At 42.8% G+C, this 27,738-nt stretch overlaps 1 protein-coding gene across 3 annotated transcripts in view; it reads left to right on the forward strand.

Moving 5' to 3' along the window:
- The window catches only part of Map3k5 (mitogen-activated protein kinase kinase kinase 5), a 189,191-nt gene that overhangs the window by 96,402 nt on the left and 65,051 nt on the right, over positions 1 to 27,738 (forward strand). For all 3 annotated transcript variants that reach the window (XM_060373479.1, XM_060373477.1, XM_060373478.1), the window contains 4 exons: positions 53 to 165; positions 11,309 to 11,468; positions 13,604 to 13,757; positions 21,007 to 21,114. In XM_060373479.1, the coding sequence (XP_060229462.1) occupies positions 53 to 165; positions 11,309 to 11,468; positions 13,604 to 13,757; positions 21,007 to 21,114 (535 nt within the window). The remainder of the gene's footprint in view (positions 1 to 52; positions 166 to 11,308; positions 11,469 to 13,603; positions 13,758 to 21,006; positions 21,115 to 27,738) is intronic.

The raw sequence follows: 27,738 nt of genomic DNA on the forward strand, positions 1-27,738 counted from the left end.
TCATCACTGAGAAAGTAAACTTTTATGGTTCTTTTTTCCCCCTCCCCGGTAGGTTCAAAAAGGCATTCGTGTCTGAGCCAACCCTGCAGTCCGGAATTAATTATGCGGTCCTCTTGCTGGCGGCTGGGCACCAGTTTGAATCTTCCTTTGAGCTTCGGAAAGTTGGTAATTACAGCTTGATATTTTTTAAGGACACCAAGAAACTGGCCCCAAAGTTGGTGCAAAGGAAAAGATTCTTGTCCTTTTTGTGATATCTCATCTAAATCTCAGGGTCGGTCCATGCACAGACCAGAATTTCATACCGTTGTAAAGAATTCTGATACTGGGATATAATAAACATTTTTACTTATCTTTTCTTTAAGTTCTTGGTTCATGTTGTTACAGCTCAACCTCATGTTCGGTCCCCAGTTCCCAGGTAGTTAGTTTTGAGGAATATCAGGCACCCTTAAGGTTGTGTGTTCCCGGTGCTTTCAAAAGAAAACAAAAATGCAAACTTGTAAGCCCAGCCCTTGGGAGGTAGAGATGGGACAAAAAAGGTCTTAAGATCATCCTTGGCTACCTGGTGAATTCAAGGATAGCCTAGGCTACATGGCGACTGTGTCAAGACAACAACAAAATGAAACTGGAAGGAAGGAAGGAGAGAGGGAAGGATGGAAGGATGAACAGCAGCTGCCTCGCTCCTGGCTGACTTCTGGCTTTTTGTTTTGTTTTTTCATTTTGTTTATCGCCTCAAACGCAGCCACCCCTGTGATTTCTTGGTTGGGGGTGAAGCCTGCAAAACCCCTAGGATAATAGTAAAGTAGTGAATGCTCTTCGCTCTTCCTATAACTTGTCCCCTCAGAGACTCTTTCTGAATTGTTGCCCTTGTAGCCTGTGGCGTTTTCTCATGTGTCTGGGACATTGTCTCATCTGCTAGTCTTCCTCTGGAGTTTAAGGAAATTAGGATTCACATCTCTGACAATCAGTTTTAAGTGAGTTAGGCTTTGATAGCATTTTTTTTTAACTGTTAATTTCTAGATCCTGCCATACCTTCAGTGGTAACCGGATTTTGTTCTGGTGAATGGCTGAGACCCTCCTTAGATACCTTCCCAGCTCTTGGAGGAATTATTACCACAGCCACAGAGGTCTTTGGCCTTCTTTTCATAAGAGGAAAAAAATGTTATGTTAATTAAATTATTCATTATAAAAGAAATCTTTTCTTAATATTTTAAACTTGAAAATTGTTTAAGTGTCTCTAAGGAAAAATAAGTCTCATTCTTTTAAAAAACTTTCCATCATGTACAGTTCTAAGATACTTTTTGAAGGTAGAGTCCCAGGCTCAAGGAATGATACAATCCAATGATAACCTCTGCTGGATGGTCCTGGCATGAGAGCACAAAGCTACATAACATTATGTGGTAGTTAGTTGGATCACTCTCTACCTTTTGTCAAAAATCAACTAAAATAATTTTTTGGTTGATAAATAAAATCAGAGAAAATAAACATCAACTTGTGCCTTATAGAAATGACACTAACATGTTAAATCTTAATTTAAAAGCTCTATTATAGCCCAAACTCCCCATGTGTCAGTGGTCTGAACATTTTTGTTGCCACAGAACACAAATGAAGTTTTGTTGGAGTCCTCTGGTCCTCGAGGGATTTGACACTTATTTGCATCTGGAGGTCAAGCAGTCACAGTGGTGTGGACATGTGCTTATTCTTGTTTTTAAGTGGGGTCCTCTGTGTGGGGAGGCAGACTCAGACAGGTGTGATTCCTGGGGCTCTCTGTTTAGACAGCACAGCCTGCTTGGTGGGGTGAAGGCCAGCAAGAGACCCTAACTCAAAAATAAACAAACACTAAGTTGAATGGTACTTGAGGAACCATGCTGTAGTTTGACTAGTGGCCTCTATATGTGTTTTTGCACACAGACCTCCCCCACACCTCCACATGCACACACAAACAATAAAATTATTTAAATTTAGAAATTTCACCATTCATGGAGACTCACGCTGTGAGCTGATGGTGAATTTTAGCTGCTGTAAGAGTTTTAGGCTTATACAGTGCCGTCCTGTGCACCATAAATTGTATACCTACAAAATGATATTTAGCATTCTAGTTTTTTTTCATTTAGTCATAAATCATGCCAGTCAAAACTGGGTTGGGTTGACCTAAAATGAATTTTACGTAGTAAGATTACATTACATGTATTTTCAATAGAAAATGGTTTGGGCAAATAAATTAATAAGGCAATATAACAACATTAAATAGCCTATAAGGAAAAGAAGGCTAATGGCATGTTTGGCGTGTTTTAAAGATGCAATTGTGCTTATTCCATAATTCTCTAATTAAATTTTTAAATTTATGTCTTCTTTCAGTTATTGCATTGGCATCCTAAAACATGAATTAGTCAGAATTACTACTAAATCATTATAATAATCATATTCTTTTTACAGTATCCTTTTTTGTGCTTTTTATGAAGGGAAAATTTAAAACTTAAAGTATGTTTATCCTATATTATATGTCTAATATCCACTTCTAAGTGAGTATATACCATGTGTGTCTTTCTGCTTCAGGATGATCTTTTCTAGTTCCATTCATTTGCCTGCAAATTTCATGATTTCATTGTTTTTAATAGCTGAGTAGTATTCTATTGTGTGAATGTACCACAATTTCTGTATTCATTCCTCAGTTGAGGGATATCTGCATTGTTTCTAGATTCTGGCTGTTATGAATAAAGCTACTATGAACATGGTTAAGTGGTAGCCTAGTAAGGGGAGCAGGGGCTATCTGACATGAACTCAGTGGTCTGCTCTTTGATTGCCTCACCCTGGAGGATACAGCCATAGCAGGTCACAGAAGAAGATAAGCAGCCAGTCCTGATGAGACCTGATAGGTTAGGGATAGAAGGGGAGGAGGACCTCCCTTATCAGTGGACTAGGGGAGGGGCATAGAGGGAGAAGAGGGAGAATCAGTGGGACTGGGAGGAGAAGAGGGAGGGTGCTACAGTCAGGATACAAAGGGAATAAATTGTAATAAATAAATAAGTAAATAAATAAATAAATAAATAAATAAATGAAAGTTGAAAAAAACTTAAAGTATGGTAAGAAAAATCACTAAATCTGAAGCTCTCTCAACATATTATCTTAAGTTTAAAATCTCTAATGTAAGAAATAATTCTTAACTGTCATGATCTGTAGCCAAAGAATCTATTAGTCAGTTTTCTGTTGTGTAACAAAATACCAAGGAATGAATAGTTTGCTTACATCATGGTCCACTTCCATTGATTGTGTCATTGGGGTAGCGTGCTGTACCTCATCATGGCAGATGTCAAGAGGGAGCAGTTCCGTGATGAGCAGAAGTACAGCTAGGATTCAGTGATGAGACTTGTTCCTCCTTGAGTCACACATCACTCTCATTAGAACTACCTTGATCTTTTCTGAAGTCAGTGAGGGCACTGACTCCATTGAGCTAACTGTCTCCCTTAGGCTCCCTTCATTAAAGGTTCTAAGAGTTCCCAGTACCACCATATTGAGCCCCAAGTTTCTAGCACATGAATCTTAGGGACATTCAAGCCACGTCCAAACCGTCACACACTCTTAATTACAGTTCCGGAATTGATTAAGGCTATACTAATTCTCTCATAGGTCTTAAGTTTTGGATAATAATTGCTGGTTCAAATAGCGGTCCACATCAGTAATGATGATATAGGAAAAGGGACACTGTATTTGGAAATGAGAAGAATTGTTATTTTCATCTCAATTTCTCTGAACATTAAAATTATGGAACAGGGCCGGGACTGTAGCTCAGGTTGCTAGAGAGCTTGTTCGGCATTCAGAAAGGCCAGGGTTCTGTCCCCAGTGCCACATAAAATGCCTGGTGACTACTCCTATAATCCTACCATCCAGGAACAGAGACAAGAGGATCAGAAGCTTGGTGCCAGCCTTGACTGTACAAGAGAACCCTGCCCTCTCCAACAAAAACAAAACAAAACAAGCAAAATCTCAAAAAAGAAGTAATAAGATATAATAAATTTATTACTGAATATAAAATTCATGTGTCCAAAAAGATAAGAAAAAATTAAAACAAATAAAATGCTTTGCCAACCACAGAGAACTCCCTTGTCACTTATGGAGGTGGCCCCTGTCAGAAGATCAGAGCTCAGAAGGGGAGTAAGCACATATGCTGGCTTACCATCCTGAAGCACTTTTCCACCTCAAAATTGTTACACTTTTACTCCCAGGGAGGATGCATCCTTCTGATTAATAAAGTAGGAAGCAGATAAAGCTGTTGATGATAGTGATATAATAACTTATTGTGGTAAGGGTTTTCAATTAGAACCCAAACCGTTAAATGAAGACCCTTATTTAAAAACCAGGCAGCTTGCCATGTTGACGTGCTGCCTGAGCTGTCGCCTCATGAAATTCCCCATCACAAAGGAAAAGATGTGCACACACGTGGTGCACAGCTGTGCGTGTAGGCAAGACACCCATGCACATAACAAATAAGTAAATTAATAAGTCTTCAGGCATAAATAAAAGAACAGATGTGTCCGTGGAACGGAAGGGCCCTGTATGGTGGCCGAGCTCACATCCCTGCTTTATGTGGTTACCATTGTTACATATGTCTTAATCTGATGAAGTGCAGAGGGCCTCTTGTGAAATATTCTCACCAGAAACATTTAACTGTAAGTTGAAGGTCCAGTGTCCGTTCAGTAGGAATCATGAAATCTAATGAAATAAATCAGGCAATACCATGAAATGCCAGTGGACAGGTCCAGAATACAAGGACACTGTAAGACAGCACCTCTGTGTCATAGGGGGAAAAAGCATGGCCGGGTCAGGTTGATTAAAAGATATTTTGAGTCAGAGTCACAACTAGCAGATGAAATTAAATGACCCTTTATTGGACCTTGTTTATGAAAAACTCTTATGGGAGACATTAGCAGTAATAATTGGAGGATATATTTTAGTCAGGACAAGCTAATTTATAACGTTTGGGAATTACAGTTTGAATGGGGAGAGATTTATAGGGGAATTTTAAAGATTCCTTATAATCTGTAAACATGAAATACTATGTCTGTGATTTAGTTTGAAATCGTTCAGCAAAAATAATCAAAAAGCTGGAACAATAACAAAATGTCAACAGTTGTCACAAAACTGGTCATTCGTTGAGCATTTTTATATGTACGTCTGTGAATGTGTGCTTGTATGTATGTATGTTTTCCTTCTCTGTGTATGTTGGACATTGTGCATGCTGAGCCAATGCATCTACAACTAAGCTACCTCCCTACCCCCTAATTATAGTGTATTTTATAACTGCGTATATTAGAAATCTTTGTGATAGAAAGCCAAATGAAAGAATCTAATCTCTGCTCTTTAGGAAGCTCCCAGATCTGTTTGGACTTTGTCCTCCTCATTGCAGAAGGAGACGGTCCCTCCATCACTGTGTTGTGTGATTTGAAAGAGTCAGCAATTTTAATGTGCTCAGTGCTAGGCAACTGATGAGTGTCTTATCAGAGCTCTGTGTCCTCCTTTCTCTGTTAAAATAGCCTTGAATTTAGTAGCAGCCACCAGGTGGAAAGCCTGAGATAAAACTGTACTATTGAAAACTCTTGAGCGCTTACAAGACAAGCAGTTCTAATGAGAGCTCTGCTAAAAATCAGACTGCATAAGCAGACAAGTCAGTGAAAGCTAGCAAGTTATTTGAAACAAGGAGGAAACAACACTTATTGTTTATAACTTTAGCCAAAAAAAAATATTTACATAGAATAAATTTACTCTAGTGGTAAAATTATAATTAGTGTGGTTACATCAGCAACATGCATAAAAGAACTTTAAAAATGGGCTAGAGAGATGGCTCAGTGTTTAAGAGCATTCTCTGCTCTTTCAGATGTTTTTTTAATATTTTTATTTTAATTAATTACACTTTATTCACTTTGTATCCCCCCATAAACCCCTCCCTTCTCCCCTCCCAATCCCACCTTCCCTCTCTCTTCTCCACCCATGCCCCTTACTAAGTCTGCTGATAGGGGAGGTCCTCCTCTCCTTCCTTCTGATCCTAGTCTATCAGATCTCATCAGGAGTGGCTGCGTTGTCATCTTCTGTGGCCCCCTAGGCTCTGCCCTGCAGACTATCAAAGCAGATGCTGAGACTTCTGACCAACTGTTGGGCAGAGTGCATGGAATTTTATGAAAAAAGAGGGAAATAGTAAGATCTGGAGAGGACAGGAGCTCCACAAAAGAGCAACAGAACCAAAAATTTGAACACAGGGGTCTTCCCAGAGACTCATACTCCAACCAAGTACCATGCATAGAGATAACCTAGAACCCCTGCACAGATGTAGCCCATGACAGTTCAGTGTCCAAGTGGGTTCCATAGTAATGGGAACAGGGACTGCCTCTGACATGAACTGATTGGTCTTTCAGATGTTTTGAGTTCAATTCCTGGCAACCATATGGTGGTCCACAACCATCTACAATGTGATATGATGCCTTCTTCTGGCATGCAGGTGTACAAATAGAGCACTCATATACATAAAATAACTAAATCTTAAAAAATAAAGGAAGGAACTTTAAATTTTTTCCATGGGCAAACACCTATGATCCCAGCTCTAGGGAAATAAAATATTGTAGACTAAGACCCAGTGTAATACTGAAGCTGTGCTCTATAGAAATATTCTAAATACAGACGCAGTTTTATATTCTAAGATTTTAGCTTTATAATATGTAAGCATATATGAGAAAGGAAGCATTGGAGGAGTAAAGAGATGACTCAGTCAGTACAGTACTTGTCCTGCACATATGAGGACCTGAGTTCAATTCCCGGCAGCTACATAAAACAATAAACAATTAAAGTCAGAGTAGCTGGGTGGTGGTGCACACCTTCAAAACCAGTGCTTGGGAGGCAGAGGCAGGCTGATCCACAGAGGGAATTCCAGAACAGCCAGGCTTTCACAGAGAAACTCATTCTTGGAAGACCAGTAAAACAAACAAACAAACCAAAGCTGAAATGCTGGGGTGGTTTATACTCTTACTCCCGAGAAGGCAAAGGCAGGTGGATCTCCTGGGCTTGTTACTCAACCAGCCTGTCCTATTCAGCGATTTCCATCACCTGAGTAATAACACCCCCAGCTGTTCTCTGTCCTCCATACACACAGCATGCACACGTATGTGCCTGAGCAAACACCCACAGTAGAATCACGTTGTTAACACCAATCTTAAGAGTTAAATAGTTTCATGTAAAAACAGGTCTCCTGCATCATATCTGAAGAACATGCAAGCTCATTTGTAAAACAAACACAAACAAGAAAAGATGGTTAATCACAGTGGCTTAAAAGAAAGGGAGAGGGCAGTGTTCTAGTGAGACACACCTATGCTCCCAGCACTCGTAAGTAAAGGCAAGACGATGAATTTGAGGCCAATCTGGACTGCATAGTAAGATCATGTCTCAGTAAAGTAAAGCAAGACTGTGGTAATGCAGAATGAACATAATTCTCATAACCGCCAAGGACATTGTGAGTTAGCTTTTTACTTAGAGCATGTCAACACAACATAAGTAAATCTCCCGTAATTGATTCACTCTTTACCCCCCTTGTAGCTCTCTCCCTCCTCCCCTCCCAATCTCACCCCCTCTTCCTTCTCCAATCATGCCCCTCCCCCAGTCCACTGATGGGGAGGTCTTCCTCTCTTTCTTTCTGATCCTAGTCTATCAGGTCTCATCAGGAGTGGCTGCATTGTCTTCCTCTACGTCCTGGTAAGACTGCTCCCCCTCAGGGGGAGGTGATCAAAGAGCAGGCCAATCAGTTCATGTCAGAAACAGTCCCTGACCCCATTACTATGGAACCCACTTGGATACTGAACTGCCATAGGCTACCTCTGTGCCATCTCCATGAGTGGTCCTTGGCTGGAGTATCAGTCTCAGAAAAGACCCCTGTACCCACTTTTTGGATCTGTTGTTCTCCTTGTGGAGCTCTTGTCCTCTCCAGGTCTTACTATCTCCCACTTCTTTCATAAGATTCCCTGCACTCTGCCCAAAGTTTGTCTATGAGTCTCAGCATCTGCCTCGACACCCTGCAGGGTAGAGCCTTTCAGAGGCCTTCTGTGGTAGGCTTCTGTCCTGTTCCCTGTTTACTCCATCTTCTGATGTCCATCCTCTTTGCCTTTCTGAATGGGGATTAAGCATTTTAGCCAGATTCCTCCATCTTGATTAGTTTCTTTAGGTGTACAGATTTTAGTATATTTATCCTATATTATATGTCTAATATCCACTTATGAGTGAGCTCGTACCCTGCGTGTCTTTCTGCTTCTGGGATACCTCACTCACAATTAGGAATAGTGCTTCCTCAAGATCCAGCTATACCACTCTTAGGCATATATCCAAAAGATGCTCAAGTACACAACAAGGACATTTGCTCAACCATGTTTGTAGCAGTTTTATTTGTAATTAACCAGAAGCCGGAAACAACCCAGATGCCCCTCACCTGAGGAATGAATACAGAAATTGTGGTACATCTACACAATGGAATATTACTCAGCAATAAAAAACAAGGAAATCATGAAATTTGCAGGTAAATGGTGGGAACTGGAAAAGATCATCCTAAGTGATGTATCCCAGAAGCAGAAAGACACACAGAGTATTTCTTATTAAAGATAATACGTGTTGAGGCTGGTGAGATAGCAGTAGATAAGAGTTCTTGCCTCAAAGCCTTATGACCTGAATTTGATGTTCAGGTTCCACATAGTTAAAGAAAATAGTGCTCTCCCCAACATTGTCATCTGACCACATGTACAGTGTAGCATAAGCATGACTATAACATGAGCATCAGTGTCGCTTGTGTGTGTTTGTATACATGTACTCACACAGAGAAGTAAATAAATGTAAAAATAATTTTAAAAGCATTTTTGTCAAAATGTTGAAGGGTTGGTGCTATGATCGTATGACAGATTTCTGACATGGTTAAAGCCAAATACCACCACCCTAGAATGACCTTCTGGGTACAAAAGTGCTGAAATTTTACTGTAGCTGTTGTTTTACGTCTAAGCATTTCCATAGTCAGTTTTTAAAGTTTGGCAGCAGGACTCTCTGTTAGATTGCGTCTAGACTTCACTATTTTTCTAGAGGTGTGACGTAATGACAAGTTGTTCATTTTCAACCACAGTTGGTAGACACATTTTTAGCATCTCATTTTTTCTGCCCACTTTTGAACATGTTTTTCTGTGTCCAGATCGAAGATCTGTGCTGTGTTCGCATAGGCAGGTGCAAATGCTTCTAACTTGTGAAATGTTCTGTGCCAAAGCTGTTCTCTTTTCAGTTTATCCTCACAGCGTGAGAATGTCCAAGTGTCCCTTTTTTTCCTCTGAAGAACTTATGGTCTAAGTAACTTATATAATAAAAAGTAACTTTTAAAAATTAAAGGTCATTTTGTTTTCTAGATTTCAAATGAGTAAAATTCTCACTCCCAGAAAACATAAAATAAGCCAGGCATTGTGGCTCACGCCTTTAATCCCAGCACTCAGGGAGGCAGAGGAAGGTGGGTGAGGTCAAGGTCTAGGAAATGAGTCCAGGACATCCAAGGCTACACAGAGAAACCCTGTCTCACCCCCCCCAAAAAAAAGAAAAAACAAAAGAGATAGGTAAATAATTTCATCTAAACCATTCTAATGTAGAAATCTTAAATAAGATTCTATTCTCTTGGGAGGCAGAGACAGGTGGATCTCTGTGAGTTCAAGGCCAGCCTGGTCTACAGGGAGTTCCAAGAAAGCCAAGAGAACCCTATCTGGAAAACCAAAAAAAAAAATTAAACTAAAGATTATATATTTGAGTCAAAGACTGTTTAAAAAGCAAAAAGTGATTTCACAAAAAATATTAGGATAAGATTTCCACACATAATTATATTTAAGCTGGTTTATGTTCCAACAGGCCACAAATCTTGGGGATTATATGTTCCATGAGACAGAAATTATTTGTATGTTAACCGGACAAAAATTTACAAGTTAATAAGTAAAATTCATTAATGTACCTTTAATAAGTAGCAATTTTACTTTCCTAGAGTGGACTCATACTCCTGTAGCCTGTTATAATGATGTGTCTTGCATTTTTGCCCTATTTTTAAATGTTTTTTTGTGATACTGGGAATTGAACTCAGAATCATGTGCACACTGCATCGCCGAGCTGTTTCCTCACCCTGCCCTCTTTACCCTCCTCTTGTTCTGTGATCGTCTCATTAAGTTGCCTAGGCTGGTCTTGAACTCGCTCCATAGCTCAGGCAAACTTAGAGCTTTTGAGACTTTGGCCACCTCCCCACAAGCTGGGATTACAGGCATGTGCAGCTAGGTCTGGGCTCGACGTTTAGTGTGACAGCCATTAGTACTGTTAAACAGTTCTACAAGGACATATATTTTAAGCAAGTCAATACGATGCACAAATAGTACCAGAGAGTTGTAATGCAATAGTTGGAGAATTCACTCTGTATCAAGCCTTGCTCGTCAGTGACAGTCGTGGGCTGGGGATGTAGCTGGTAGACTCCCTGCCTCACCTGTGCAGATCCCGTCTAGCACGGTAGAGAAACCACGTGATGCTAGTGAGCAGTGCTATCTGGAGGCTTTGGCCTTTGCAGTTCATACCTAGGCTAACACATTAAGGCGTGTAATGTGTGCGCGCTATAAACACACAAGCACGATCTTCAGTTTGCTGATAGATTTTTTTTCAGCCTATGAAACGTAAGAAAATCATCTTTCAGTTTATTTTGTGATACATGGTATAACAAGAGAAGAATTATACTGGATTTTATATATGCACAGCCATATGCTGGATTTTCTCATCTTATGTACATGTATGGATAAATAAAAATTCTAGACTGTGGTGCGTAAATAACTGTTGGGCTTTTCAATAAAGATAATTTTTTGCTGGGGCTGGAGAGATGGCTCATCAGTTAAGAACACTTGTTGCTCCTGCAGAGGGCCCAGGTTCAGTTCCCAACACTGTGGCTCTCCACCATCCCTAACCCCATTTTCAGAGCATCTACCATGCTAACTTCTGACTTCTGAGGACATCAGGCATGGACATACATATATGCAAGCAGAAATAACCCATAAAAGTAAATAAAAAGTAAAAACAAATACAAGTTTTAAAAGGTATTTTTTAATTTCTTTGTGTACATTTTGTTTAGTAAGAAATTAGGTCCTTACAGTGAGTTTGAACCATATGAGTGATCAGAAACTTAAAACTGTTTCAGAGCTTTGAGGACAGTGAAAACGTAATTTCACCTCTGAGTGAAAGGTCAGGTCTGTCTATCTGTGGTGTAACAGTCTGCTGCCTATTCATCTCCTAGGAGTGAAGCTCAGCAGCCTTCTGGGTAAAAAGGGGAACTTGGAAAATCTCCAGAGCTACTGGGAAGTTGGATTTTTTCTGGGAGCCAGTGTCCTGGCTAATGACCACCTGAGGGTCATTCAAGCATCTGAGAAGCTGTTCAAGCTGAAGACCCCAGCATGGTAACAATTTTCATGTACTTATACAGTTATGTTTAAGAGATGGCCTCATGCTGTTCTTGGATTTTACAGCTTGGAGGACATTTTCTTTTTAGGCTCGCATTGGAATATATAGGGAAACATATAAGGGAAACCTGTTGACATTCTGATGACTTTGATGAAGTTTTTCCTATGCACTGGCCAGCTCACTGGGCCAGATCAACCAGCTTTGATCACATAAACTGTAGAGGCCATACATTCCATCATTTCTGACCCACAGGCCGGATCTGAGGCCACATGCTTATCTCAGCCTCTCTGGGCTGCACTCCAAACACGTGGGCTTTGTTTTCTTCATGATCCAGCCTCAGCTTGGGAATTCTCATTCTTGGTTTTCACTGCCACTCACCCCTACTGTGATAGACACGTTGGAGTGTTTCCAGAGTGTGCTTTTTAAATTTCAGGCTGTTTTCGGGAGGTATCCAAGTCTCATTATTGTCTGGGTAGTATGGGAGAGATAAAATCCCTTTAGCATTGAGACTTTTTTTTTTTTTTAGTGATGCTAATTCTGTCCTGCAGCATATGTGGTGACTGACCATCAGGTAAGGATGTGAAAAGGTTAACAGCCATCCAGAGACAGTTCCTTCCTAGCAGGGATCTGAGCCCAGCTCTCACTGTCCAGGAGCTGGCGGCCATGTTAAGGCCCTGGTGGCTCCTTACAGGACTTCTTCATCTTCAGATCTTCTTTAACCAGTCTTCCGTGGCGTCTCTGCCCGGATCTTTCCAAGATGCAAGCCCGACCTTTGCTCCTCACAGAAATCTCTTAAATCAATACAGTGCATTAGTCGCCACAGCTGTGAGATAAAGTACATCTCCTTGGTTAGCAAACAGGGTGCACCCCCAGCCTTCCCAGGCTCGCTCTTGCCGCGCTCCGGGCTTCATGCTACTCTCTCTGTATAATGACCAAGCAGTGCCGTGGTTTTACATGTTTCATGTAGTACTTGGCTGAAGATGCCTTTTCCAGCACATACCAGGTGCTGACTTCACCCTTTCCTACTGACCACCCCACAGTCCCACCCGCCCCTACCACGCCCACACACCACTCTCCTCCCTCTCCACCCACTTTCTTGTTTCTGATGTTGTTCGGTACGCCTCTGTCGATGCTGATGCCTTTCTGTTACAGTAATCCCCACTGATGTTACTCATGGCGTCACTATGCCTTTGTGTGTTTGTCTCTGTGGCATGGTATGCAACTTGAAGACAGGGGCTGTACCGGCAGTCCTGAGTGTCCACAGTGGGCTTTGAGCAAATGACGTGAACTAAACGAACCGATAAACTCACGTGCTACCTCCAGCCACACATGCCATTTGCTTTTGACTTCTGCCATTTGCTGGCAGAAGTGGAGACTGAAGCATGGCTGTGAAGAGCTCTGGCTCTTTCTAACTTCTGTTAGCAAGAAAACAGGCACCGTTCTACACAGTGCCAAAGCAACCACACTATAACACCTCTTAAGGTAATGTCAGCTTCCAGGTCTGTGGTTCGGAAGGTGCTTACATAGCCAGCGTCTCTCGTAGTTACCCTCCTCCTCACTTTTCCTTTCTCTTTTGAGGCACCACCTGTCTTCTTTGGTTTGAGGACATTTGCTTAATACTTAAGCTCAGTGGATCAGAGTCAAACGATCTCTCATGAAGGATCTATTTCAGAGCGCTTCATCGAAGAGGCAGATTTAAAAACAAATGCATTCACCTTGTCTTCAAATTGAATATAAAGCATTTAAAGGTTGTGTGTTACAAACGCTCACATATATATGTAGCTCAGTGTTGAAGCATTTGCCTAGCATGCACAAAGTCTGGGTCTGATCCCCAGCACAACAATAAATAAAAGTAGGTTTTAGGGAGATGTTTGGCCCCGGGTTCAATGGACTTAAGTCTTTTAAACCTGAGTTTTCTTGGGTTTCAGGAACACACTTTGCTGAATTTTTGTGAAATGTAAGCCTGAATGTACCTGATGAGTAGCTTTGTAAGGTGAAACATGCTTGATTACTGTGGAGGCACGGTGATCACGAGTCCACCCAGACTGGGAAGTGCCCCTACAGGATAGAAGTGGGGTTGGGGGAGTAAGTAGCCCGAAATGTGTCCCATCCTGTGTCCCTTGATTATCAGGTACCTCAAGTCCATTGTGGAGACAATTTTGATATATAAGCATTTTGTGAAACTGACCACGGAGCAGCCCACAGCCAAGCAGGAACTCGTGGACTTTTGGATGGATTTCCTGGTTGAGGCCACGAAAACAGATGTCACTGTCGTTAGATTTCCAGTGAGTACTCTTCTTTACATCTGAGTTGCTTCCTGTCTTGAAGGGACATCTGGCAGTATGATTTTAACATTCGTGATGTGAGCGACTTTCAGACCCTGTGTCCTGGCACACTCAGTATGTAACTTGGGGGGCATATTTCTTTTTTGTTTATTTTGGCTTACTTTTAGTCTGTTTGGGGCTTTATTATTGCTGTACACACACACACACACACACACGTACGTATATATTGCAGTGAGCTTCTTTTAGGATGCAGTTAATTCTACATGCAGTAGCAGAAGTTCATAGTTTAAGATTTATGCTACTAACTTCGGAAGGAGGTGTTTGAATATAAAAGATATTATGCAATAAGAGTGCTGAATGAATTGAAATAAATCACAGTATTTAGCTAAAGAATAGTTTAGTAGATTATTTTAAATAAAGTTTCAAAGTTATGGACCTACTAATAAGGGATAATGATCACACCTTAGAAAAATTCAGTACAAGACAAAGTTACATTATCTTTTAAATATTCATGTAAAAAGCCCTATATGAATATTTACAAACGCTAAAGTCTGTAAATAACCAAGTAGGTGAAGATTTAAGGTTAACATCTGGTTCATATTTTGTTATACTGATCTGATAATTTAGTCTGACCTGATAATTTAGTCCTATTTAAGTATATAAAGGAGAAATTTCTTTTATATCAAATTAAATTGTATCATTTAAAGTGTTTGCAAATACACAAGTATTAACAATGTTGTATCTATTTTTATATTTTATGTATATAGATTTTGTGTATTTTCTCTGGTAATTTCATATGATACATTTTCACTATATGCTGTTACATAAAAAGAAATATATGGTTAATTAGAACAATATGTAATAAATCCATTTCTATTGATTTTTAAAGGATATTTGTCTAAAGACTAACAGAAACCTGGAGATTCGCTGCTATTGTTATTTATTTATTTTTAGAAAAAGAATTTTAATTTATTTAATTATTTCTTAGAATCTTTTCACTTTGTATCCCTATTTTGAGACAGGGTCTGGTTAAGTAGCCCTCGATGGTCTTGAACTCCTGCCTCAGCCTTCTGCATGCTGAGTGCTGGGATCACAGGCATGTGCCAGCATATGGAGTTTAGTTGATTTTTCAAAACAATGACTCTGCAAGCCGGAGATGAGATACATCTTGATGTGTGTGTGTGTGGTGGGGGAGGGTTTGAGTTACTCCTCGTGGTACATCCTGAGGCTTGCTTAGAAAGCGACAAGAAGATGGTGCCTCGGTTAGGTCAAGGCAGCTCTTGAGCCTGGACGGTTGCTGTTGGATACTGCAATTCTCTAGCTCTGTCGTGAGCATCGTCAGCGTTGTTATGGCGCAACTATGAGCTCACTTGTTCTGCAGGTGTCTCAGCCACTCTCAGCCAAGTGGGACAAAGTTGCCTTGTGGCCACATCTACCTGTGTAGCAATCACTGTTTCCAGGGCTTTGACTCTAGGCAATGATGACTTGCAGTTTGTTCTTCAATTCAGTTTGTCTGGTTTCTAGCAGTGTGTGTGTGTGTGTATGCGCGTGTGTGTGTGTGTGTGCATGTGTGCATGGATGTATGGATATACAGGCATGTTTAGGCATAGGCATATGTACATATATACACACATGTATATATATTACATACACATCTTTATTTGTGTGTATGTGAGTGCACATATGCATGGATACATGAGCATAGGCATAGACATACATATATGTATAGTATGTAACTACTCATCTTTGGGTGTGTGTGCATGTTTATATATATAGTGCAGACACGTATGTGAGTGCATGTGTATGTGTATGTATGCATGAATACACAGGCATAGAATACACACACACACACACACAGAGATACTTGTCTCTCTACAGTGCATGCACATCTGCTTCTTGTTGATAGGATCATCTGCTTCATTTAAGTACGTCCATTGCTGGGATGAACATGGTTTGCTGGGACTTCCACGTGAAGCCTTGAGCTCAGCAAGAACCTTAATTGAAAGCCTTCTGAACTAAAGCACTCTGCTCTGTTTTCTACTTTAGATAGTGTGCACGCTAGGAAAATGCCTATCTTGGAGTGAGCTGGCAGCTTGCCTTTCCCTGCTGCTGTGACTAGCAATAAATGTGGCAATGAAGGAAGAGAACACACTGCCTCGGTGTTTAGTAGACAGCTGACCTGAGAGGAAACCATCCGTCGTCACCATGTCTAACTAATGTCAATGGCTTCAAGGGAAATTACTATCAATTAATTTGTTGTAATATAAATAAGTGAATAGAGAAATAAGAACCAGAAAATACTGAGAGGTTATGAGATTATATACTCTAGGCCCCCCTTTTGAATTTCCCTCCTATTGTAAGTGTTCTCTCACCTTCCCTCCCCTCCCCCTCTTCTCTTTTCTGTACTGAGACCAGACTCAAAGCTAAGCAAGTGCCCTGACACTAAAAGACACCCCTGGCCCTTATAGTTTAAAAACTGGGGATGGGGGCAAGGCCTCACTACAAAGCAGACAGGCCTCAAATTCCCTCTGTACCCAGAGCTGGTTTCAAACCTGAAATTCTCCTGCCTCAGCTTCAAAAGTGTTGCCATTACAAACACAAGCCACCAAGTCCACCTTAGAGACGTTCTAAAGCAAGAAAAGCCCCATAGTTCTCAAGGAAAACATTATCTCATCCTAATATTTTATTTAAAAACGGAAGAGGGTTGGGGCGATAGGCCAGTCCATGAAGCATTTGCTGTTCAGGTATAAATGTGAGTCCTGCCTGGAGAACCTATATTTAGAAACCTGAATCTGGCAGTGTGCACTTATAATCCCCGTGCTCAGGGGACAGAGACACGAGGATCCTTAGGGCTCGCTGGCCAGCTAGCCTTGCCTACTGGGAGAGTCCTGAGCTAGCAAGAAACCCTTTCTCAAAAGGCAGGGGGTGGGGCTGGAGATGCATAGGGCTCTTTGGTTAAGAGCACTCACTGCTTTTCCAGAGGAAAAAGGTTTGATTTCCATGATGGCTCGCAGTGGTCCTTCAGTTCCAGTGCATATGGCACCCTCTGCTGGCCTCTCTGGGTACTGCACACACGTGATGCACAGACATTCATGCTAGCAAATTTTCTTTTCCTCCTCTGCTCCCTCCTTTTCTTCCTCCTCCTTGTTATTCTTCAAAAAAGTGGATGGGCTCTCCTAAGGAAACACATTTGCTTTGGTCCTCTGGCTGTATGCACATATGTGCACAATTACCCAAATATGCATACGAGCCCCCACAGATACCCACCCATACCAGTATACACACATGGCAAAATGGAGGCTCTGTGCATGTAATGAGATGCAGAGGGCTTGTCCAGCACGTTAGAAATGTAAAACAAGAAGATGAAAGGTTCATTTTAAAACCTCCGCAAATACGCAAAATAGAAAACTGGGAGACTGGAAGAATATTTAATCCAACTGATGTAAAATGGACAATTTGCCTAATATGACTGTTAAAGAAAGTGAACATACGGAAGAGAAAGTAACCTAACAAAGCAGACGGGAAAATACGGATTCGGTTGAGAAGTAGCTTTTGGTCTGCTGAACTCAAGTAAGCGAAATGTCTACAGTTGGCAAATGTACGGGGACCTTGCCAGTGGGTGTAGGAGTGCGCAGACCCTCTGGGAAGTGGTCCCGGGGGGATGGCGAGCTGTGGAAGGCAGCACAGAGGCCTCAGCTGTGTTTGTGAGGTCTGCTCCTTTAAGAGCTCCCTGACGTGGCGTGGCAGGGCGTCCTGTTCGTGGGCAGAGGCACAAGGCACGCGTTCCGTTGTCTTGCACGCTCGTTTATGGTAGTGTGTTTTTCAGCAGTCCCATTCCTTCTCAAAACTCGTGGTTTATTGTGGTGTGTGTCAGTGGTAGATGCTAGCGGGGGGTGGGGGGCGTCAGTGTGTGTCTGTTTTTGAAGAGGCTAAAATAATACGTTTTGTGCTTATTTCTTCCACTCTCCAGAATACATAACTTGAAAACTCAAAAATTGCCTTCCCATGCTTTGTTGTTCTGCTGAGGTCAAAACTGTGGTTTTCTAATTGTTACTTAACCCAAGGCCTTGAGAATGTGGGTCAGACACCCAGTGACCCCACACCCACCTCCCTACCACCAACACACTCACCACACCACTGACACACCACACCACTGACCTCAAGCATGCATCACTATGCCTAAGTGAACTTTCTTACACTTTATTTTGTATCAGTTCCCGAGAGCTTAAGTCTACCCAGAGGTTCCCAATTCAATAAAAACTACTTTCCTATTAATCACATGCTTAATTTCCTCTATTGGCATGTATGAATAAGGATTGAAGAAAGTGCAGACCTGTTGTTTTCAGAAAGATGGAAAGCGTATCATAAATACATAAGAATATGCATGGTGTAGATCATAAAAGAGCAGAGACGGGCGGGGGAGAGAGAGATACATACATGTATACATACACACGTCTATATTTGGGTAGTAAGTTGTCACTGTCTGGGCCTGGCCACTCACATTCTTTCACAGAGGGAAAGGAGCCTCCCTGGGCTGTCTCCATCACTGTACCATCTTGTCCTCATAGTAGCATCCTCTGTGGCTCATGTTTAGGGATCTTTGGTGGTCTTGATTAGGACAATCACATCCTTTTTTTAAGGGTGGTCTAAAACTCAGTAGAGACTACATAAGAAATTGTATACTGGGATTATTTCTGTTTGTCTCACTCCCTTCACTTCTCTGTCACCCGAGAGTGTTAGGGAACATGAACACAATCAAAAGACAGTGTAAAATTTGTGAAATGATTTGAATGGTCCTATTTATTTATGTGTGAAATGATTTGGATGGTCCTGTTTATTTATGCTGTTTGATTTGCTCCCTTTCCTTACCTGCTCCTGGGGGTGAGGAGAAATTTGCTCTTCACCTTGTCATTGGCGTCCCTCTCGGCCTGGTGCTCTGAGGCTCTGCAGATGTGCCCTGCCTGCCAACAGCTCCTCTCTCAGGCCTCGCCCTCCTCCTTCAGATAAGCCAAGTTGGCAGCTATTGTAATGTGGACTGGTGTGAAGGACAGGAAGCTGGAAGCCAGAGTGCACGCCTTGTGTGAGCTGCATTCGGAACCATGGCTCTGTTCAGTTGCCTCCTTTTTCTTAGTTGATCCTTCTCTTCTCTTCCTCTTTACTCCCTCTCTTCCTGTCTCCTCATCTCCTTTCCCTTCCTTCCTTCCCTTTCCCCTCTACTCCTCAGCCTTTCTGTGGCTCTTTTATGCACACCACATACTCCTCCTATTTTGTCATTCCAAGGACAGATCAAAGAATTCCACAAACTTTAGACAGCATCAACTTTTTTTTTTTATTGTTGTTCTGCATCCCAAGTTGAGAACACATAGTTCAGAGTTTATCTATTAGAAATAGGGTTTCTAATAGTAAAGGCATAGTTCATCGGGAGAGGGAGCTCGTGTGAGCATGTGCTTTTCTGGAATAATGTGCCCATATAGTCAGAACAGAGGATTCTCACTTGTTGGTGAAGAAACCTGGGAAGACCTCCTGGGAGCCCTGTCTTTTGTTCTCTGCTTTGTTTAGGTATCCTAAATACTGTGTAATTCAGATGTGACAGCACCGTGTCTACAATGGTAGTTGAAAATGAATCTTTAGTCTCAGTGCGTAGCACTGAGCTTGACTGACTGGAATTGGAGATACAGTTCTCAGTTCACCCAGTAAGGGGCATGGTCCTGAGTCATGGTGAGGTTTGCGATAATGCCTGTTATAGCAAAGGCCTGATCAAGAAATCAACTGTTGAGATTTAAAAGCTTTTTGTACTCACGGTGAAGGGAGTTTCCCTGCCCCCTTTCTATTTCTGTGTACATTCGGTTACATAAGTGTTCTGATATAGTAAACTCAAAGGAAAACGAATGCATTGGATTCCTGGTATGTGGCTGGGATCCAGCATTCTGACCCATATTCTTGTACCTGCCTGCTCAGGCTGCGTTGTATGTTTTCATATATCGGGAATTGCAGTTCTTGATGACAGAAGGCTTTTCTCTCCTACCAATTGTATTTGGCAAGCTTGCTTGATTACTTATGAAAGTAATTTTAGTCACAGTACAAAGAACCATTCCACTTCCTCTGTAATCAAGTAATGGCTTTTCTTTTTTCTTTTTGAACATTCTTGACTGCCTAAACAAAATTAGGTCTTGAGGCCGGCGGTGTAGCCCAGTTGGCAAAATGCTTGCCTAGTGTGCATGAGTTTCTGGGTTCAGTCCCCAGAACCCCATAAAATAGTGGTACAGGCCTGTGATCCTGCACCTGGAAGGTCAGAAGGTCAAAGTCAGAGCAAGTTCAGTGTCAGCCTGGGGTACCCACAGCCCTGTCTCAATTTTTTTTTAATCATCTTTAAGGATCTATTAAAAAAAACTATTGGAACTTTAAATTTGGGAAGTACATGGTATTTTGATGTCATTCCCTCTTGGTGTAAAGTATTTGTATTAATAAAACTTTTCATGCAACTTTTCATTATAGATTCTTAACTTGATTATCACATGTCCTTCATACATCTTTAAAATGTGACAAAATTTTATTTCTTTTATTGAAGGTTCCTGTTTTATCTTGAAGGCAATGCAAAGATAATTTTATTATTTCACACAGCTATATCTGATTCTTTGGTTTATATATAAGTCTCTTCCGACAAAATCCCAAATTATGTATAAATCCATTTTTCATGGCTAAAAGAACTACACTACCACCTCCTTATGATAACGTGTGACAGCAGAGAAACTCGAATTTCTATTTTAGAAATGGAATCTTTTTGGTGTACAGAAATGTCCTATCATATGTCTGCCATTCTTTGACACATTTAATGGGAATAGCATATGTATTACATGATGATTAATTTAAGCTTTGGGAATGAGGTAGTGCAGCCTCCAGCTAGCCTGGAACTCACTGTGTAACCTAGACTGGCTTTGAATCTGCAGTGCTCCTCTGCCTCGTGAGAGCCGTGGTTACAAGCATGAATTACCATGCCTGCGGAAGCTTTCTAAATTGGATCAGGACGTTCTCCTGGAATAGCTGAACTGTGGAACTTGAAATACGACTTACAGCCCATTAGCATTAAAAGCTGGGTGGCAGGATAAGCGTACATCATAAAATACTCGGAAGACCCTCGGGCTCATCAGCGTGAAGAGTTCTGTTGGACGTGCAGCCTCTTCCACTCGGTATTGAATTTACTCCGGCCGTTGCCACTAATGCAGGTCTTTGCCTTTTTTTTTTCCTCTAGGTATTAATATTAGAGCCGACCAAAATCTATCAGCCTTCTTACCTGTCGATCAACCATGAGGTGGAGGAGAAGACAATATCTATTTGGCATGTGCTTCCTGACGACAAGGTAAACGGTGCAATTAAGATAAGACCTTATGCCCTTCTAGTCTCACCTCAGTAAATGTGCTAATGAAGAAGAAACAGCTCAACTGTGTTTATCCTGGCATAAGTGCGTGCTGTAACATCAACATTGCTTATTTGTGGTTATGAGTTTCGTCAATTAATAGGATATACTTGAAATAATCCAGATTTTTAGTATAGGTGGTATAACAATTTCAGGTATGCTGAAAATTGAGATATTTCTTTGTTCTAGAAATACATGGTTTAAACTAAGTTATGCCCTGAATGAGTAATTTTGCAAAATTATGCCAAAGAAATATGTTTTAAATTTATGTTGTAAGTGTCGTGTGTCTTAATTCTAGAGAGCCTGCTCGAATAAAGCCACTTGTAGACTTACCATGGGCCCATTATAGTTGTCATTGCATCTGCTTGTTTAGCTAAGGAGCCACTAAATTCCAGGTTAGTACAGCCCCAATAAGGTCTGGATAAAGTAGGGTAGGATGTGTGCTTCCATGTGGTCCCGGCAGGATTTCCAGCCCCGTTGTATCTGCTCCTGGCAGCATGTGAGATGGAAGTTCACCCGGACTTCGTTTTCCTTTGTTTTGAGACAGGATCTCTCTGCATGTGGGCCAGGCTGGCCTCTAGATTTCAATCCTCCTGCCTCGGCCTCAAGGGCTGAGGTTACAGATGTGATCTTATCAGTTCTGATACACATGCAGCTACTCCTAAAAAACAGAGACATGCAGGACCTGTCCAGGCAAGAGAAAGCACGGATATTAGAGAAATCTCAGGGGCAAGTTTGGTTGAAGGATTTAAAAAAAAAAAAAAAAAAAGATGTTTCCCAGAAAAGTCTTTCACTTTTCTTTAGACACGATTCGTTCCCCTGTTTTCTGAACGGACGTTTGCCGAGCACTTACTCGGTGTCAGGCTCCGCCATGCACTGTATCAGACAGTGGAGAAACGCTTTATAGCTCCCCACATGGAACTCACTTTCTCCCGTGGGAGGCAGCAAACCAGTGAGTGAAACCTGCAGTATACACAGGCAACAAAGGAGAAATAATGCGCGGACCGGGTGTAGTCTGCAATGTTGACTAAGTTAATAGACCTGAACTTGTTTAGTTTTTCTCACTGGTCTTCTGCAACATGGATTTCCTGAGCTGCGTTGTCCTTAACTGTGGAAGGGAAAATAATAGTAAAAACAACAACAACATCCACCTCAAAAAACTGTTGTGAGCAGACATTGTTGGCATGTCTGTAAACCCCAGGACTTGGGAGGTATAGACGGAAAGATAGGTTCAAGGCCACCTTCAGCTACACCATGAATTCCAGGCCAGCCTGAGCTAAACAAAACCACCTTCCCCCACTTTGTTTGTTGTGAAGATTATTTGAACTGATGTACGTGGAGTATACGTCACAGGGCCCTTTATTATAGTGAACACCACAGGTGTTTTAAGAATAATAACAAACGTTATAAAATGTTTGCTTTTTTTTTTTAAATTAGGGCTCACGCCTAATTTGAATAGATCCCAGAATTTAACCTTGCTTTATTCTTTCAACAATGTGAAAATATCATTTGGGAGATTCTGAGTCCTGCAGGGTAACCGTAAGGTGTGATCTTTTGGTTTTGTGCTATGCTCAGAGTGAGTCCTGAGCTCGTGCACACACCACACATACACACACACAGGCACACGCACACACCGTGAAAATTGCTGTATGATTCTCGTGTGTAGCCTTGGTTGAGAACCTACTCTGTGACTCAGTTGTAGCCACTGATAAGGAATCCTTATTTCCTTGACTGTATGACTAAATTGGGTGCCTAGGGGATGGTGACTTTCAGAGGATGGCGCCTTGGAACCTCAGCATTTGAAGGCCAGGAACTGGTTTAAAAACCTGGATTTCTGCTTTGTGTCGCCGCAGGCTTGTCAGAATTCACCTGCATTAACCACACTGCGGGCAGCTCAGCAGGCCCATCCAGCGTGCGTTACAGTACAGGAAGAGTAACTCATGCTCTGGGCCATTCACAGCAGCTAGGACAAGCCTTTCCCAATGCCAACCATGGCCCACCTGTCACAGGGTCAGAGTTTGTAGAAAAGGGGGCGCCTTGTGTTTAAAACGACTGGACAGCAGCACCCAGATTCTGTGTGTACCGATTTTAAGTTATTGTATGTTTGAGTACATTTGGTCATGTTACGTCTGGTAAGGTGTAGTGTCTGGGCAGACATGCTAAATGCTGGATAGCGTGAAATCACCCTCTGAGTGTGCACAGTATTCGTTTTCAAAAGTTTGTCTGTGCACCCACGTCTGGGTGGCTTCCTTCAGAACTGCGGCCTTTTCAGATCCAACCTGTGGGACACTGGCCCCACTACCACTTTCATAGGACAGCCATGGACTGGCTGCACAGTTTTATGCTTGCCCGCTAACAGGTTCTAACTAAGAGTTACACATGCCAGCATCTCCACTGTGAGCATTGGTGTTATGAGACTTAGCTATCCAGCCCTTAATGCAGATAATCCCAAAAGGTACAATTACTGTCTTTTCTTAAAGTATGAACTTACTCATAAAGGAAACTGCCTCAGTAAGGGCCCCGTGAGAGCTGAGGCATTATCTGTGCTCTTCGCTCTGTAAGGGGAGAATGGCTGATAAACCATCAGTAACATTTCTAGTATATGAGTGAGCCCTCCCCTGGGGCATCACACTACACCCGAGGAGCGCACTGTGACCAGTGGTGACACCCTTGCTTCCGGCGCCGAGGAGTTCTGTGGCTCCTGGCACCATGCTGGCTATGGGGAAGACCTGTGGTCTGTGAGATGCAGTGAGGAAGCAGGAGTGAGACACAGTGTCTTTGGGAGACTTCGGGAAGGACCTGGAGCCTGGGTTGTGGGTAGGACTAGAGGGGAGAGGAGTAAGGAATTGGAAGAGCAGGGCAAATCCCAACGGAGGCTCCATGGGCAAATGTGAGCATGGGGTGTTCAGGGGTGGTAGGGAGCCTTTTTGGCTTACCAGCGGTAGGTGGTGGCAGCAGTGGGAAATACATTGGCGGATGGTATAAGATCACAGCTTGTTTGCTAAGTGAGGAAAGAGAATTTAGACTTGTTGGTGGGAAGCAGTGTGACACTGAAGCTACTTAAGGACTAAAGGCTGGCAAGAGCGTAGCCAGGAACAGGGTCAGAGAGGAGCAGCAAAGGTGGGAAGGCTGATGGAAGCTGTTGCTTGCTGGGTGACCTGGGCTGTCCAGGTTAAGTCCCCCTGTAGCCTCCATCTATGAAGAGAACACAGTTTCCCTTCTGAGATAGTTCCCAGGAATCCCCCAGCATGGGGCTGAAGGCACAGAACATGTTTAATGATGTTACCGCTGTAGCCACGTCTCATAGGTCACAGAGAGGACTGCTAGGGGAAAGAGCTAGAAACGCAGTGGCCAGGAAACTTAGACCAGGACAGCGGGATTGCAGCTGCAGAGTGAAAAGAGAAAAATGTGTGACTCAGTCACTCAGCAGAAAGAGAAGCTGAATGGGAAGAGTAAAGTTAGTGGTTCAGAGTCTGGCCGCGACAACAGCAGAAGCGTGTCTAGAAGGAAGGGGCGAGCTGCAGAGGAACTTCATTTTGCGCCCACGGAGACACAGTTTGTTTAGTGACAAAGTTAGGTATAATCAACATGGTTATGTGTGTGGTAGTCATGTTGCCTTAAAGTGCAGTGAGTTGTTTAAAGCTCTTTAAAGAAGATGCAGACATGTTCTTGTTCGGGAGGGAGAGCAAGACTGGAAGAGAGTTTCAGAGGCTTGGCCGGAAAGAGCAAGGTTACCCAGGGACACTTGGAACCGAATGCGGCTGAAGGAATTAGCGGTGAGCGAGGTCCTGAGAATGAATGCAGAGCCAACAGAATTTGGAAGGCAGGAAGAGAGCAAAGAGTGAGCCAGAGATTTCTGGAAACTACTACTCCCAACTGCTTGTTTCTGCTTGCTCTTTCAGAGAGGTTCTCTGTTCAGGGAAGTGGGTCTGGGATGCATGTTTTTATTCTCTCTGACAATTATTGAGGCAGCTTTTTCAGTGTGCTCTTACAGTATGCTGAGGCATAAATGAGTACACGAGAAAGGGCTACTGGCTCAGGCTGTGAGTCATCCAGCATCGACTCCCGCTGTCTTTTTGAAAATGTTTGTTTTATGAGCATTTTGCTTGTGTGCGTATATGTGCACCATATGTATTGTGCTCACAAAGATGAGAAGAGGCTCTCAGACCCCTGGAACTAGAATTCTGGATGGCTGTGAGACGCCCTGTAGGTGCTGGGAACCGAGCTTGGGTCTTCTGCAAGTGCTGTTGACTCCAGGCTCCACTGTCTGTTGATGTACAGAGCCTGCACCTGCGGTATTCCACCCCTGTAATCTTCATAGCGCAATTGTCCTTGTTCAAAACCTGAAGCTTGTGCAAAGCAACCCTCTGGGTTGTAGGTTGACTCTTTGTATAAACACTCATTCTGCCCAGAGTGCACTCACTAGCAACATCATTTTCTCTATCGTTTAACAACAGGCGTAGCAAGAAAGACATGCAATAAAAAGTTGTAATTACCCATCTTAGGTCTGTAATTAACAGGTAAAGAACCGATTTGATAGATCCTACAGTGAGTGTGAAATTGATTATTTATGGCATAACGTGTTAATTTTTTCAAGGGCTGAGAAGATTGCTTTTCATTTCTCATAGTTGTACCCCTCAGCAGTTTCTAAACTGCGGGGTGAGCAGTTCTATTGTTTCTGTACTGTATGCTTCATCCTGCAGTTTTCCAAAACTTTCAGACATTGCACACCAATTCCCAGGACTCGTGAAGAACTGTTGTACTTCATGGGGCACAATGAATGAATTCCAGCCTTGTTCCTGTTCCTCCATAGATGCTTGCTGTGTAGAGTCAGTATTTAGGAACATCTGTGTAGGTCCCATGGAAGAAAAGCCTAGATCGAGAGAAGCGCCACGCAAGACACTTTTGTGTGATTTTTTGCAGTCCCTCCTTCCCTCTTAGGGTTGACATTTAAGCAACCTGTGTTGTTGTCCTGTGCTGTGGCTCCTCAGTCGCAAGTGTGGCTGGCAGGGACCCTTTGGCACGTACAGGTTGCCTATCCTCTCTCGCCTTGGCCAGTGGCTGTGAAGGGAGGACAAGGAGATTGTGTGAAGGTGCATTCTTACCCAATTCCAGGTAGACGCTCTCTCCCATTCATGATGTGTTCAGCTATCACTCCTTATCATTTCCTATAAGGAAATGGCATCTCCTATCCTGAGGAAGTTGGAGATGGGTCTTCCTCAGGGGTATTTTGTGTCAGAGTTCTGAGCTGAGTTCTCTGTAAGCTGTTGGCGGCTGTCCTCCCATGGTCTTAAACAACTGCTACAGGCATTGTGTCACACAAACAGCATCCCAGAAAGGAGAGCCCAGCACAGCCCTTCATGACAAAAGCCCATCACCAATGAGGAAACCGAACTTATCATCACCGGTTTAGATCAGATTAACTGCGCCACTAGAACCAGAACCAAAACCAAACAACAACAATAAACTTTTATTGTTACTGTTAGCCAGGGAGAAGAGGGGACTGGAGAGGAATGGCTGTTACCTCAAGCAACACTAAGGCCTGACAGAGTATAAGCACTGAACAGTTACTGCACTCCTAGTTCTCCCCCTGGCTGAGGCATGGGATTTGGGGCGGAGCAGTTCCTAGAAAATGGTGCTCTGTGCAAACAGGTGCTGTGGGGCCTCCTGGGGCTCACTGCTCCCTCCAGCTCTGCAGCACTGGACCCTTGTCATTTACTTTGCGGCTCAGCAGTGCCTCCCTGTGGTCAGTCCCACCAGCCGGACAGGTGGGGGCTCCTTCCGTGTAGTGGCTGCACATAGGCTCTTTCAGCCTAAGAGCGCTGTAGTGAGGTGTCCTAGCAGCACAGTCCTTTGGGGAACCAGATACCCCGGGAAGCGTTGTGTTCCCTTTCCACCAAACCAGCGCAGTCTATCCCAGAAGCCCTCCTCAGTTTCGCCCAGAGCGGGACTGTTGAAAAGCTGATTTACCAGGGCTTTCAGGGGCTGCTTTGCACATTCCCCAGCTAGCTCGGCTCTCATCCCCGCTTCTGGTCCTGACCATGGCCTTGGGGAACAGCTCAGTGGGAGGCTTTAGAGGTAAGGCTTCCTTGTGTGAGTGAAATAGGTCAGCAGCGAAGCCTCTGGGTTAGGGCTATTTAGACATTGGCCTGAGGCTGACAGACATTAGATTGAGAGCAGAGGCCACAGGCTTCTGTTTTAATTTGCTGCTGCCCCGTACTTGGTTACTTTATATGTGGCCTTTCTTTTCTTTCTTTCTTTAATGTATGTGTATGCACATACATTTTCATGTGTGTACTGGTCTCATATGTGTGCGCATGCATGTATACATGTGTGCAGGTGCGCGTGTGAATATGCATGCGTGTGAAGGCTGGAGGTACACCTCAGGTGACATCCTCATGAGTGCTGTCCCCCTCCTTTGAGACAAGGTCTCTGGCCGGTATTCACCGATTAGAACAGAATGATTGAGGCCCAGGGACCTCCTGTCTCCACCTCCTCACTGACAGGATTGCCTGGGGCCTGCCACTCACTCCCTGGTGTTTTCACATGTGTTCTGAGGAATCAAAC

This window comes from Meriones unguiculatus, chromosome 20, assembly GCF_030254825.1.
Source record: "Meriones unguiculatus strain TT.TT164.6M chromosome 20, Bangor_MerUng_6.1, whole genome shotgun sequence".
NCBI classification, from domain to species: Eukaryota; Metazoa; Chordata; class Mammalia; order Rodentia; family Muridae; genus Meriones; species Meriones unguiculatus.